Source organism: Aythya marila (assembly GCF_965140915.1).
Source record: "Aythya marila genome assembly, chromosome: 2".
Taxonomy (NCBI): domain Eukaryota; kingdom Metazoa; phylum Chordata; class Aves; order Anseriformes; family Anatidae; genus Aythya; species Aythya marila.
Genome location: NC_139043.1, coordinates 30,356,233 through 30,369,671, shown reverse-complemented (window position 1 = coordinate 30,369,671; position 13,439 = coordinate 30,356,233). Strand labels below are relative to the sequence as shown.

At 34.9% G+C, this 13,439-nt stretch overlaps 1 protein-coding gene across 1 annotated transcript in view; it reads left to right on the top strand.

Annotated features, from left to right (window-relative positions):
* The window catches only part of DGKB (diacylglycerol kinase beta), a 358,914-nt gene that overhangs the window by 92,240 nt on the left and 253,235 nt on the right, over positions 1 to 13,439 (top strand). The window contains exons 5-8 of the mRNA XM_082754883.1: positions 1,041 to 1,181; positions 5,025 to 5,074; positions 6,909 to 6,983; positions 7,554 to 7,673. Coding sequence (XP_082611009.1) covers positions 1,041 to 1,181; positions 5,025 to 5,074; positions 6,909 to 6,983; positions 7,554 to 7,673 — 386 coding nt within the window. The remainder of the gene's footprint in view (positions 1 to 1,040; positions 1,182 to 5,024; positions 5,075 to 6,908; positions 6,984 to 7,553; positions 7,674 to 13,439) is intronic.

Genomic DNA, 13,439 nt, shown 5'->3' with positions numbered 1-13,439 from the left:
TAAAAAAGAAAATTAATTCAATTTCCATCGTATACAGTAATTCACTTGTCCAAGACAAATGCTTGAGAGAAATTATGCATGCAGGCCATGTACAGGTTATGTACATAACACTGTTCTGAATTAATGACGAAAAATATTTAAGAAACAGTTGATCCCTTTGTAAAGATTTGTCTTTAGCATCACTGAGGTCTATGGGAACTGTGACAGACTTGTAAAGAAAATTTCATTATTTGCAATGAAAAAAACTTTCTTTAATGAAAACTTTCTTTATGTAGTCCTGCTTTTCCTCTATTTTTCTGTATTTATTATTAGTTCTGCAGATTCTAGCAATATTCTCAGGACCAATCATGTTAATGCTCTCTTTAAACAAAAGTATTGACAATGTTGAAACTTGTATTCCAGTTGGTAAACTGGAACTGTTCTTGATCACATTTGAATGATTATTATGACTATTATTTAAATTCTGTGTTTGTTTTCATAATATTCTGTGATCAAGTCTTCGACATTGTAAATTTAAGTTGCTCTGGCACACAACTAACTCTTTTTGGGGGGAAGATTACACATTTATCACTAAAATATCTTTATCTGGTAACAATCTGTAAGTTAAATGAAACTTCTACAAATGTAAGGAATGGGATGCAGAATTGGGCAGGTATTGTTTTAATACTTAAATTAACATATAATACAGTAGAATAAAAATATTTACCAAAATTATTTTGTAGTCAAGTGATCTCAGATCAACACAAATGTAAAAACAGTGATGCCATTCCCGTAGTTGATTTATTTTTATAATAGTTGGCTTTGTGTAGTATTTTAAAAAATAAACCTCACTATCATTTTAAAAAATAAACCTCACTATCATTCTGCCTTTGCTGGATAAACTATGAATGTGAATCGTTTAAACTTCACATTTTGATTTAAATTAAGAAATAATCTGAGTTTCATATAAGATAAGGTTGCATGTACATCTACATACAAGTTCTGCTTTGTACTCTGTTTACATCATATATGAAAAGTAACAGTCTGTATTTAATTTCCAGGTCTGAGACTTAACAAAGGTACCTCGACATCCCGGCCTCCTACTCCTGCCAACTTAAATTTACCAGATGTGATCCAGCTGAAAGATATTGTTTGTTATCTGTCACTGCTAGAAAGAGGAAGACCTGAAGACAAGCTAGAATGTATGTTCTTCCTCTCTTCTTTTTTTATATATTTATTTATTTTATTGTAAAGAAAGAAAGCAATCAAAATTCTGATTTTAAATTTTCTGAGTTTAAGACTTAGTTTTAAATATCTTCCTTATAAAAATACAGTTCTAGGGGACCATTATTGCAGAAATGAGCTTCTGTTCTTGCTAAGAGTATTAATTTGAGATTCTAACCAAATTCTATATAGCACCCATGAAGATAAAACAATCCACAGTTAAAATAATCCTTTCAAATATTTCTTTCTATGCTATTGTCTGTTGACTCTAGCATCAGAGCTGTCAAAAACAAATGAAATATACTAAGAATGCTTAGAGGGCTTTAGAAGTCATGAATAATATGTAGAAAATGAGCTAATTCAGGCAAAGAATAGTTGCTTATACGTGCCATGGGATCCATAATTAGTGAATACATACAAGAAAGTAAAATATATCTAAGTCTGCACCGCTGTTGGGAATGAATATTTGATTCTGAAAGTTAGAAATAACTTGACTGCTTAACTAGGGACCTGATTCATTAATGCAAAACACCTCCACCTGTTCAAAACCACCTGCTCAGAAAATAAGAGTTTGATTTGCAAATCAGAGAAAAGAACAAAAAACAACTACATGTTTTTGCATTATAGATTTTTAGAAGCCAGTTTTCTGGATAGATAAATAATTAATCAATCCAATCATATTAGTCCTTTCTGAGACCAAATATACTTTGATACACAAAACTGGTCTGTCTGTTAAAACTGTGGGATCAGACTCTGATACTGTAGAGAGACAGTATTAAGTATGATAGAAAATGCAAACAGTAGGCTCTGTCTGCTGGAATGAGAAATTCATTACAGGGTTACATAACCACGTTTTTGAAGTATCATGATTTTCTGCTACCTGTGGTTAGCTCACAATGACAACTTAGTACTGTGAGATCACTGACACCTTTGACTCAGCAGAAATTGCAAGGAGCCAGTCCTGAACTTGATAATAGAAGTTTGGTATCATATTGCTAGAATATTTGAATATATGTACCAGTTTGCATTTAAAACAAAAATTACAAGATACTAGGGCTAAATTCAACTAACAGTAGTAACTGTTTCTTGGTAGCAAGCTGTGCAAGACCTATCAGAGCTCTAAAGAGGTCTGTGTGCACAGTAGTACATGAAATGGAGGGCAGTTGCCTCCCCTGGTGCCAGGAACTGGTACAATGAGAAGAGGGGGAGAGAACTGAGAGTCTAGGGTAGGGGATGTGCCATGGATTTCCCCCAATAGGAACTGCACAGGCAAAAGACTGTGAATGGTCTGTATGATTTAGGAGCTAGAGTCTGGTCTAATAAATGTATTGTATTTACAGATTAAATATATTCAAGATTGTATGGATTTACTACATGCTATTAAGAATATGGTTATTACATAAGTTGATTTTCTACTTTGTCATCCAGAGTTGAAACATACCATGTATTATAACTTCTTAGTGCATAAATTTTGGATTATAATGCAGAATATGTATGCAGAATTCCCTATTGATTTTTTGCTCAATGTTCCTTATAAATTAATGGTATAATTTTACACTTTATCTTAAATAATTTTATAGTACTAGGCCCTGTGGCTGCAAAGTAAAATATAAATCAGTATGCTAACATTAATACTAATCTCAAATCATGAATTTTTCTGTTGACAACAAATGGAAAGCCTCTGAGTCTTACCTGAGTGTTTGGAACCTAGATGCAGGGCAAGCAGAACATAGAATTGGTGCTTTCAAATAAAATCGGATACAAACTAGATGACTCTTTAGAATAAAGTGCACCACAAGAAAACTGTGTTTAGACTTTGAATGTATATCATCTATAGATTTTAATAGATTTACCAGTATTTCAGCAGATATTTGCAGTGTATTCCTGGAGGTTTTCAGTACTATGAATCCCACCTGTTTACACAGCCAACATATCTATTCTTAAACTATGGATAGCTTGAATATATCCCAAACCTCCATAACAGAGAAACATCGGAAGAATTAAAGTTCTTTTTTTAAGGTCATATAGCAGACAGATCAAGGTGCATATATATTGTTAAGTAACTCCGTGATCTATGGCTCAACCTTCAAACTTGATCCATAGAAAGGTTTGGAAGGGTGTTGCCAGCGTGTCAAGGGAGGTGATCCTGCCCCTCTACTCAGCCCTGGTGAGGCCACACCTGGAGTATTGTGTCCAGTTCTGGGCTTCCCAGTACAAGAGGGACATGGAGCTAATGGAGCTGGTCCAGAGGAGGGCTACAAAGCTGATTAAAGGTCTGGAGCACCTGTCATATGAGGACAGGCTGAGAGAACTGGGCCTGCTTAACCTGGAAAAGAGAAAACTGAGGGGAGACCTCATCAATCTGTACAAATATCTTAAGGGAGGGTGTCAAGAGGATGGAGCCAGTCTCTTTTCAGTTGTGCCCAGCGACAGGATGGGCACAAACCAAAGGGCAGGAAGTTCCAGCTGAATACGAGGGGGCACCTCTTTACTGTGAGGATGACAAAGCACTGGCACAGGCTGCCCAGAGAGGCTGTGGAGTCTCCTTCTCTGGAGATATTCAAAACCCACCTGGATGCCATCCCACACACAATGTACTCTGGGTGATCCTGCTCAGCAATGGGGTTGGACTAGATGATCTTCAGAGATCCCTTCCAACCTCAACCATTCTGTGATTCTCTGAGGGGATCCATTGTGGTGTTATTGTTCACAGTTGAACAGCCCAGATGTTAGGTTTTCTGAGACATCTAATAAGATGGTTTGTAAAGTAGATTGCTTGGGTTTTGCTATGAGTTGAGGCATTAAAGTGTCCCGAAACCACCCTTTTAAGGTGGTTTCAGCTCTCTTCTTCCTTCTTAGAAAGTAGATCTTCTAGAGGGAAAAAGAAATTAGCACTTTTGAAGGACTTTTGAAGGGAATGGGGAATTTAGAGCTCTGACTAAGTATGTCCCAGACAGTAGGGACAGAGTGAGGTATGCCTAGGCTTCTGGCCTTCATCTTAAGGCTTTTAAAAATATTTCTACCAAATGTTCAAATTTCTTTGCTTTGCAATCTAATGCTGTATATGATCATCTGAATAAACTGCTTTGAAATGTTTTGATATTAATGGATATACCCACTCTTGTGGCTGGAATCAAGTAATGATAGAAACTTGAAGGTATATATTCTTTCTGTATGTCACCAAAATGCAGCTATTCTTGTCTGGGCAGCTCTCCAGCATATTGGAAAGATATTTTCAAGTTGATAGAGCAGGTAGGATTCATATCGACAGTCTGCGAGGAGTGTTTATTGTTGGGTTTGACTGCATAGATACTTCAGATAATATTCTATTTCGTTTAGCATATGTCAAAAAGCATTTATAAAGCAATATTAAGTAGTGATGACTGCAACCAAGAGAATGGAATAGCATTGTAACTTAAGCATGTTTATCAACATTTGCTTGACCAATTGTGTGTTTTCTTGTTTTGGGTGACATAAGAGAGAAGGGCCTTTTGGTGGTACTCCCCAGAAATACAGATCATCTCTGGGAGGAACCAGAATCACATTCACAGATCAGATTAACAAATGGAGGGATTATTTAGACAATCTGTAAATGTCCTCTCCTGCTAATATGTCTTATTGGAGGCACTATGGCTGGGGAGTCACTGAGTGAACCTCATACAGTACAAAATGTTTGGTGGATCTACAGTTACTATGTTCACTAAGGAAAATGTTAATGCTTGTCCTGTGAAACTCAGTTTGTCCTTTTTTTTTAATGAAATAATATTGTTGTTATATTTTCTAATCGAGTTTCCTTCTCTTTTCTTTTTATTTCCTTTTAGTTATGTTTCGATTATATGATACAGATGGAAATGGATACCTGGATAGTTCGGTAATTTTATTTATTCTGATGTGTTATAAGTCTATGCCATAATGATAAACCTATAGAAGACTACATGAATCCTGAATTAATGGAAGCACTACAAATTTTAGTGAATAGAAAATAGAAATTGCCCATTTTGAAACCAACTTTCAAGTTAGGTTTTCCATAAAGCTGCTTTTTCTACACTGTATAATTTTGCAAATGCTGGCACTGTTATTGTATAGTTCTGTTGTATATTTTTCTGATTTTTAGTCATATTACTGTAGGGACACGTTAATATGGTTCCTAAAACTATATGGGATGGTATGTATGTATGTTTCATATGTATGTTTCTGGTAGATGTATATGAAAGTAACATTTGCAAAGATTTCATTAAAAAGGGAAAGTGCATGTTACACAGTGGGTGTAAGTAGAGAGATGCCAGAACTTCCATGTTATTTTAACTAAGGAATGATAATAAAGTTTAAATATGGAGAAGTAGCCCAACCAAATGTTGTAAGGAAAATCAGAGGTATAGTAATCAGAAAGAGTTTTAAAAAATGAAACTTTTTTTTTCTTGCAGAGCATAAAGGTCAACTAATGGAAATATATATTGTGTTGTATTGGCAGCTTTTATTTATTTTTCATCTCTGTCTCAACAAAGTAAGACAGCAAAGAGGAGACTGATTAAAAAAAAAAAAAAAAAAAAAAAGGTGATTTCCACAAGGGATAAAGGAATAGGGAAGCTAAGATACCTAGAGGTATAATGTAAACACTGTATTATATTGTTAGGCAATAGAAAATATCAGGCAATACAAAATATTAATAACTAGTGAATAATAACTGCAATATGAGAATATACATTCTAGATAAGTATGTTTACAAACCACACTATATATGACTATGGAAAAATCCTAGTGATACATGAATAAGGGAAATTACAACACTCTAAGGTTAAAGAAAAAAATTCCAAGCCTGAGTTTTGGGTGGTCTGGCTATCTGCCTTGTGTACGATGTTCAGTACTTCTGAAAATCGGGTCATAAATATAATAGTACGTATACTGTACATCACCTTGTACTCCTTTTGAGATTAAAAGTGAAAATAATCACGTGTCTACATAGTTTTAATTTAATTTAGCCTGAAGACTGACCTACAGTTGATTCTTATAGTTATATGAGGTTGTGTAACGTTTCTTGTTTTTTCTTAACAGTTGAAGAATATATGACATTTCTTATAGACATCTCTGGTTAAAATCAAACAGATTATGAGATTATACATGTACGTTTATGTCTAGAATAATACTAATGTAGCACTTCTACCTGGTGAATTCCTCAGCTGGCTGAATATAAGGGGAAATCTTTGAATTTTAAATCTCAACAGCTCAAACTTATGAGTTTTGATTACTTATATTAATGAAGTTAAAATCAGAGTACTCCAGAAAATAACACTGACAAAAAAATTAAGGCCAGTTTATTTAGAACAAATGTTTTTCATCTCACTTTCTGTCACATAAGGACTATAGATTATTCCTACCAAGGATGCATGCCAACTAGGAGCCCCCAAACCTCTCTTCTCATGTATTAGAGTTTCTTTTGTAAGGGTAAATACATTTATGTAAATGAAATACATTTGCTATTAAAAATAATTTTAATTAACTTCTTGTTCTGTTCAGTGGGTCTCTGATTTTAAGTTTCACACAGTGCATTGATTAGCAATTAGTGATTAGAAATTATTTTTTTCTGTATATTTTGGTGTTCATAAAAATAGTCACCGTATGCAATAGGTTTGAATTATGATTTGTTTGCCATAAAAGTTGCCATTTAAATATTGCATTAAATAGAATTATTTTTCTTTCATCTATAGGAGTTGGAAAATATCATTGCTCAAATGATGCATGTTGCAGAGTACCTTGAATGGGATATTACTGAACTGAGTCCAGTAAGCATCCATTTTATCATATTTTTTTTATGGTGGTGTTAGAGACAGCTTTTATTTATTTCATGATAAAGTGATGCCAACGTGAGTTCCTAGATATTAGCAAGATAGAAGTATTAATAGTTTGTGCTCCACCATGACACTGTAAATTAACACTTTTTTCAAAGTCTTTTTTTTTTTTTTTTTCTGGTTAAATCTGTTCTGTAAAGCGTTCTTTGGAAAAGTTTGAAGGCTTTTCTTCAGTGCACATAGTAATTAATATTTGTAACAACTCATTTACCCCTGAAAATTTCTTGACAAGAACTGTCTCTTACTAGTATTGTACATAGTAAGTACACAAAGGGGCACTCTGTTTTGGGAAATGTATGTGCTAATTAGTAACATTAGGAGCTAGTAAAACATAAATATGAATATTGCATTTCATTTTCTGACTCGGTGGCACTCATTTTAGTACAGGTACAATACAAGTAATATTTTCAATTTTGCATATGGATGAGAGACCATAGATCTCTACACAACTGGTTATATGGTTAAGAATATAGAACTTATGAGACTTTTTATTAAACTGTTTAGATTCTTCATGAAATGATGGAGGAAATTGACTATGATCATGACGGCACTGTTTCTCTAGAAGAGTGGATCCAAGGAGGAATGACAACAATCCCACTCTTGGTCCTTCTTGGGTTAGAGAATGTAAGTACTAACATAAGAGTGTCAACTTTATGCTTGCGTGTCAGCTGTACTCCTAAGGTTTGTTTCTCTATAACCTGTATAGTGAATATTTTTTCTTGTCTTTTACTATGGCTAAATGATGTGTGAAGAACAGAAGTGTGTCTTCAAAGTCAGAGCTACACTAACACCAAATGAGCCAGCTCTGGAGCTGGAAGTTGTAAAAAGCTCATTAGTTTATCTTGTTGACAGCATATTATTAATTACTTGCTACAGTAGTGTCTTTTAAAAATGTTTTACTACCCATGTGTATGTTACAGCTGGCTTGTGTTTAGGCAACTTGGTATGGTGCTGTGGTGTGTAGCCTAACCATAGTGAATCATGAAACAGTCTAGGTTGGAAGAAAGTTTGGAGATCATCTGATCCAGCATCCTATTGAAAGCAGGTTCTTGGATTTTTTTTTTTATCCAGGCAGGACTCTTTCAAGCCCAATCCTAAATCCATTGAGATGGATTCCACCAGTTCTGTAGGCAGCTTCTCCTAGTGTTTAGCTGTTTTCATGGGAAACAGTTTTTTTCTTTCATGCCCAGACAGAATTTTTCCTGCAGCAAGTCTTGCCTTCAGGCTTTTGTCCTGTCATGAAACATCACTGTGAGTACAGTTCTTCCATCTCTATAACTACCTTAATAAACTATATTAAGTAGCAATATCGAAGAGAACACTTAGACCAAAAGATGGAGTATTATGAAAGAAGTGTGTAGAGTCTGTATGTTTACAACTTCACATTAAAGATAAGGCAGATATACTATGATCAATGTTGTATCCGTTCAAAACAGCTGTTTGAACTCTGGCATGTTGCCAGTGCCACCTGCTGTCCTGTATTTTAGCTAATTTTGAGCACATGTATCTTAGCATCTGTTTCAAGTGCTTTTTTGTTATATAACTTTTTTTCTGAAGTCCAGATGCTGAGGTGAAATCATAAATAATATTTACCTTTCCCCACTTAACTGCTATGTCCTGAACTAAATCTGGACTGTTGTAGTCACTCCATGTTATCTTAATCTCACAAAGAACGTTCAGACTTTCCAAATTTAAGTATGTAACAAAAACATGCATTTAGCAGGAGATTTAAAATTCTTGCAAAATATCAATAATCAAAACTTTATCTCTCATAAAGTTTTATTTTACCGAATTACCACTTACGTACCTGAATTGAGGATAACTTAAAGTACATTCGGATCACTGTAAGTACTAATTCCCTAATTCCATATATGCAGGGCTAAGTGAAAATATATGTATATGTATATATGTATTACTTTCCTATATTACTATATACTATAATAAATATATTTATTAGTTCCCTATCATCAAACAACAAATCTTTGTTAGATTGTATTTCATTACTTCCACAGATTTACTTTAAGCAAAAGGCAGCATACTCTGTCAAGAAATTAGTAAAGGAGATAACTGATGGTCATTTTCAAATTTTTGGCAAGTGTTGTTATTCTGGGAACATTTTGCTGTATCTTAAACAGCACCTGGGAATGGTACTGTTTAATATCTTTATCAATGACATAAACAGTGGGATCGAGTACATGCTCAGCAAGGTTGCAGATGACACCAAGCTGAGTGATGCAGTTGATACAACAGAAGGAAGGGAAGCCATCCAAAGCTTGGGCAAGCCATCCTGGACATCCCTACCCATGGCACAGAGGTTGGAACAAGATGATCTTTAACATCACTTCCAACCCACGCCATTCTAAGAATATTACTAAACTGCTTTTCTAAGTGATGTGTCCTTGCTAATTACTCCTTCTGATTGATAAATACACTTTTCAGAAGTTTCACATTGCATACTAGTGACTGTTAGGTCATTTGTTCTACTCCTCCTCAATTGAAACCTGCAAAAATTCTGACCTTTTTACATGTATTTCATTTTGCATTAATCTAAGCACATAAAAACTGTCAGTGAAGTTTAAGAGAGATCCCGTTTGCTATCCTACCCTTATTCAAAATAATTCATAATTTTGTCACAAAAAAACATTTAATGACAATTTGTTTGTAAGGTGTTTTATTAGCCACAAACTGTTTTCTGCTCTTTGCTAGGAGAGCACACTTTCGCAATATTATCCCTCTCTGTCCTGATAAAAGCACCTAATTTGTGTTAAAAAGTTAGAAACTGACATGCGAGATATTTTGGTCTCATCTCTTGAGATGGATCATTAAAAACGGATCATTACTGTCACCTCTGTCAGAGATAGTACAGAAGGTAGCTATGAACTGTAAGTTTGCAAGTGTTTAAAAATCCTTAGCCTTAGGAATGGAAACTATTTTATTACCTCGTCATTGTCCACTAGATGTCACAGTTGCACTGTAGCTGGTACTGTGCAGTTGCTGAAAAGCTGCCCTAAGTTGAGAGGGAAATTGAACAGTATTGCTTCATAACCTTCGTAAATTGTTATCAATAATCTGAAGCCGGGCTACTGTGCCTTTCTTTTAAGTCACTGGTTGTAACTTTCAAGTTATTTAATCTCCTCTCTTGAAGCAAATATACTCTGAAAACTTATAAATTTGAGTATCAAGGTAAATCTCAATGAGACAAAGACATTTCTGTAGAAGTGTGACAATGCTTCTATTAGGTCGGAAGGAAATGCTCTTACAGTTTTACTTTGGATTCTCAAGCAGCAAATGTTATGCTATTATACTCAGAATTTAAAAAGTTAGTGTTTTGTTTTTTTTTTTTTTTTTTCAAAAAATATTTTTAAATCTTTTTCCTTTTTTTTTTTTTTTTTTTTTGTTTAAATGTGGAACAGAATACTTGAATGTGAATCCACACATGGGAAATAATTATATTATATTATATTATATTATATTATATTATATTGTATTGTATTAATCTTTGGCTTACTTTTTGAGATCTGAGTATGTGAAATTGGAATCAAACCAGAGACTTTAAAATGTTTGCAAGAAGTTTGGTGTGGAGTCTGTTGCATCATGAGGAGTCCCTCTCAGGCTGAACTCTGAAATGACTGTTTAATACCTAGGCAGTTTAGTAGACTTATATTTCTTTCATACAGAGAGGAATAAGGGTGATTTGGCTTCCCTTTGCCTTCATTTTATTTCTTTTGTGATATTTTGGTAATTCCTACCTGAAGTGTAGCAGCTGGATTTTCTCAATGGCTCAAGTGCAGATGAGCCATATGCTGTTTCTATAAGTACAGAGGGCGAAACCAAGGCCTTGCTGGAAGCTGTAGCTTATGCTCTTTGTCAGCTCTGCAGTAGATCCATTCCAAGTATGAGAGCTATTTTACCAATATCATTTCACATCATTGCCAGCAGAGGGGGTAACACTAATGCTTCGTGAAACTTCATACCAGGAGCTGCAAAGTGCATTTTTTTTTTTTTTTTTAACAGTGCCATCTACTTTTATGCTGCGCTCGCTCCCACTTCTTTGCGGAAGGTTTGCAAGTGCCATTCCTTACTATAGCTTTGCCTTTCCTTTTGACTGTACGCTTGTAAAAGCCCATGAGAAAACAGGAATAACCCTAACCTGATCTGGGTGTAAGGTGTAAGATATATGGCATTTCATAAAGAGAGAGAAATTTACTGTTACTTAAAATATAATTACTACAGCATTTCTGTCTCTGCAGATGACAGGTGACTACTAATTTAGGGACAGAGAAACATTGTGGTGTGGCTAATTATGAAGCTTATTTCAACAAATGAATTTCCCCTCCTGTGCTTCCTTTTCTGTTCCTTGCTGTCATTTCCTGATGTGCATATTAATACCAAAGCATCTCTGGGTGATGAGGATAATATGCCAGTCAGGTGAAGATAGGGGAGGTATTTTTTTGTCTGTTCTTCAAATTTTTCAATACCCACTGCACCCACCTTCAAGCACGTGCACGCACCCTCCTACCCCCCAGTTTCCTGGAAGTGGGGAGCCCTCCCAATGGCCATGCTTCTTGAATCGGGTTAATCCTTATCCTGTTGAAACAGACTTAAAAACCCCTGTCTCCAAACCCAAACAAAACAAAACAAGATCTGACATGAATTCTTTGCTGACAGTCCAGCAAAGAAATAGAGCTTAACTGCCTTTATATTAAAATGAGGTGCTCTGACACTTCTCTCCTTCCCAGTAATCGAGCAATACCCAAAGATCAGTCACAAAAACGTCTTCAGGTCATGGACATAGTTTTAAAAGACATGAAAACAAAATAACAATAGGCCACAAAAGAACAACTTAGCATACTCCCTAAAATCCTTCATTCTTGGTTGCTTGTTACTGACACTCCTCACAGAAACAACTGAGCATGCTGATATTCAGGCATTATGGCTATTCTTGTATGAGGAGATACTTGCTAGGACAAAAACTTGCATTTTTATCTCTTCATTTATTTATTCATTTTTAACTTTCAGAATGTGTGTTTTTGTGCTTGAAACCTCTCTTTGGTTTCTTTTATTTACAAATATCTAAGAAACTGTAGTAAGTTAACATTAGACCAGACTAGGGATGTGTAGCTAAATTGTGACTGTTTCTACTAATTCTAAGGCTGTCTCTGTCTTGGTTGATTTGCTTTTTAAGGTCAGGTCCTTCTGGCAATAAAATCCACGAAGGGTCAGGAGCATAAGTTAAGAGAACCATTGTTAACAAAATAAATGTTACTCTTGTCATTATGTGCTAAAGTCTATGTGTGGCATATGGAGGCTTCATTTTCAGTGATGTATAATGAAGTGAGGAAGAGATTTTTACTGTACCTGCCCTGCTTTGAGATTTTCTTAATGACTATTAGTTTTTAAACTCTTTCTCAGGATATGGAAGCAAAATGACTGAATGCCAGTAAATGCACCAGTATGTCAGAATTGTGGATTTTATTCATACTTAAAGACTTGCATTGAGGGAGCTTTGTTTCATATTGTCTTTTTTTTTCTTTCCGTTGGCAATGTTTTAAAAAGTTATGTGCATGCATAATCATATGCAGCACTTTATTGCTGATTTTTGGCAGTGCACAAGAGCAAAAATTTAATTTGCTATTTTCCAAAAGTGCATTGTGTTTATGTAATGGATTTGCATCAGTTGCAGTCTGTAACACAGTTAAGTGTTTTAATTGGCAGAACACCCACATCAAGACTTGTTTGTTTTTCTGATAAGGAAAATGCCAGCTAAGTTAGTCCATATGTTCTGTTCAAATAAGAAGCAACATATTCACATGTAATAGCCATTCTTCAAAAATAAAATTAAAATGAAAAAGTAACACAAAACTAATGGGGAAGAGGGACATGTTTATGAATAATCATGAATTTTTGTTATTTTTTGAAATAGCAACTATTTTTGCTAAGGAAAGCTTGTTGTCATGCATTTCAAGTGCAATTCTACAGATTATGTCTGTTGGTGTTCTGAGTTAATGTTAAAATGAAAGTGTGCATTGTTTACTGTTTTTTTGTGTGTGTTTGTTTGTTTTTTTCCCCCACAGCAGGATTCACATGGTCTTTATTGTCTAGTGAACAATTGTTTACTTTCAGAAGACTTCAAATCTACCCCGTGTATTGTAGTTTAGCAATACTTAAAAAATAAGTTGAGTGGTGTAGTAAGATGGAAAGAAAAATAGAAGTTGCAGGGCTCCATTTAATGAAATACATGCTCTTAAGTTGCTGGTCATGGAGGAGCTTGAAAGGCTTCTAAGGCTCCGCGGCCACAGAATCTAAGGGGAAATGGGAAAACTTCCACACTCTTCTAGCCTGAAAATCCCACATAAGGTGTCTGCTCTGCTCTGCTCTTTTTGCAGAAAG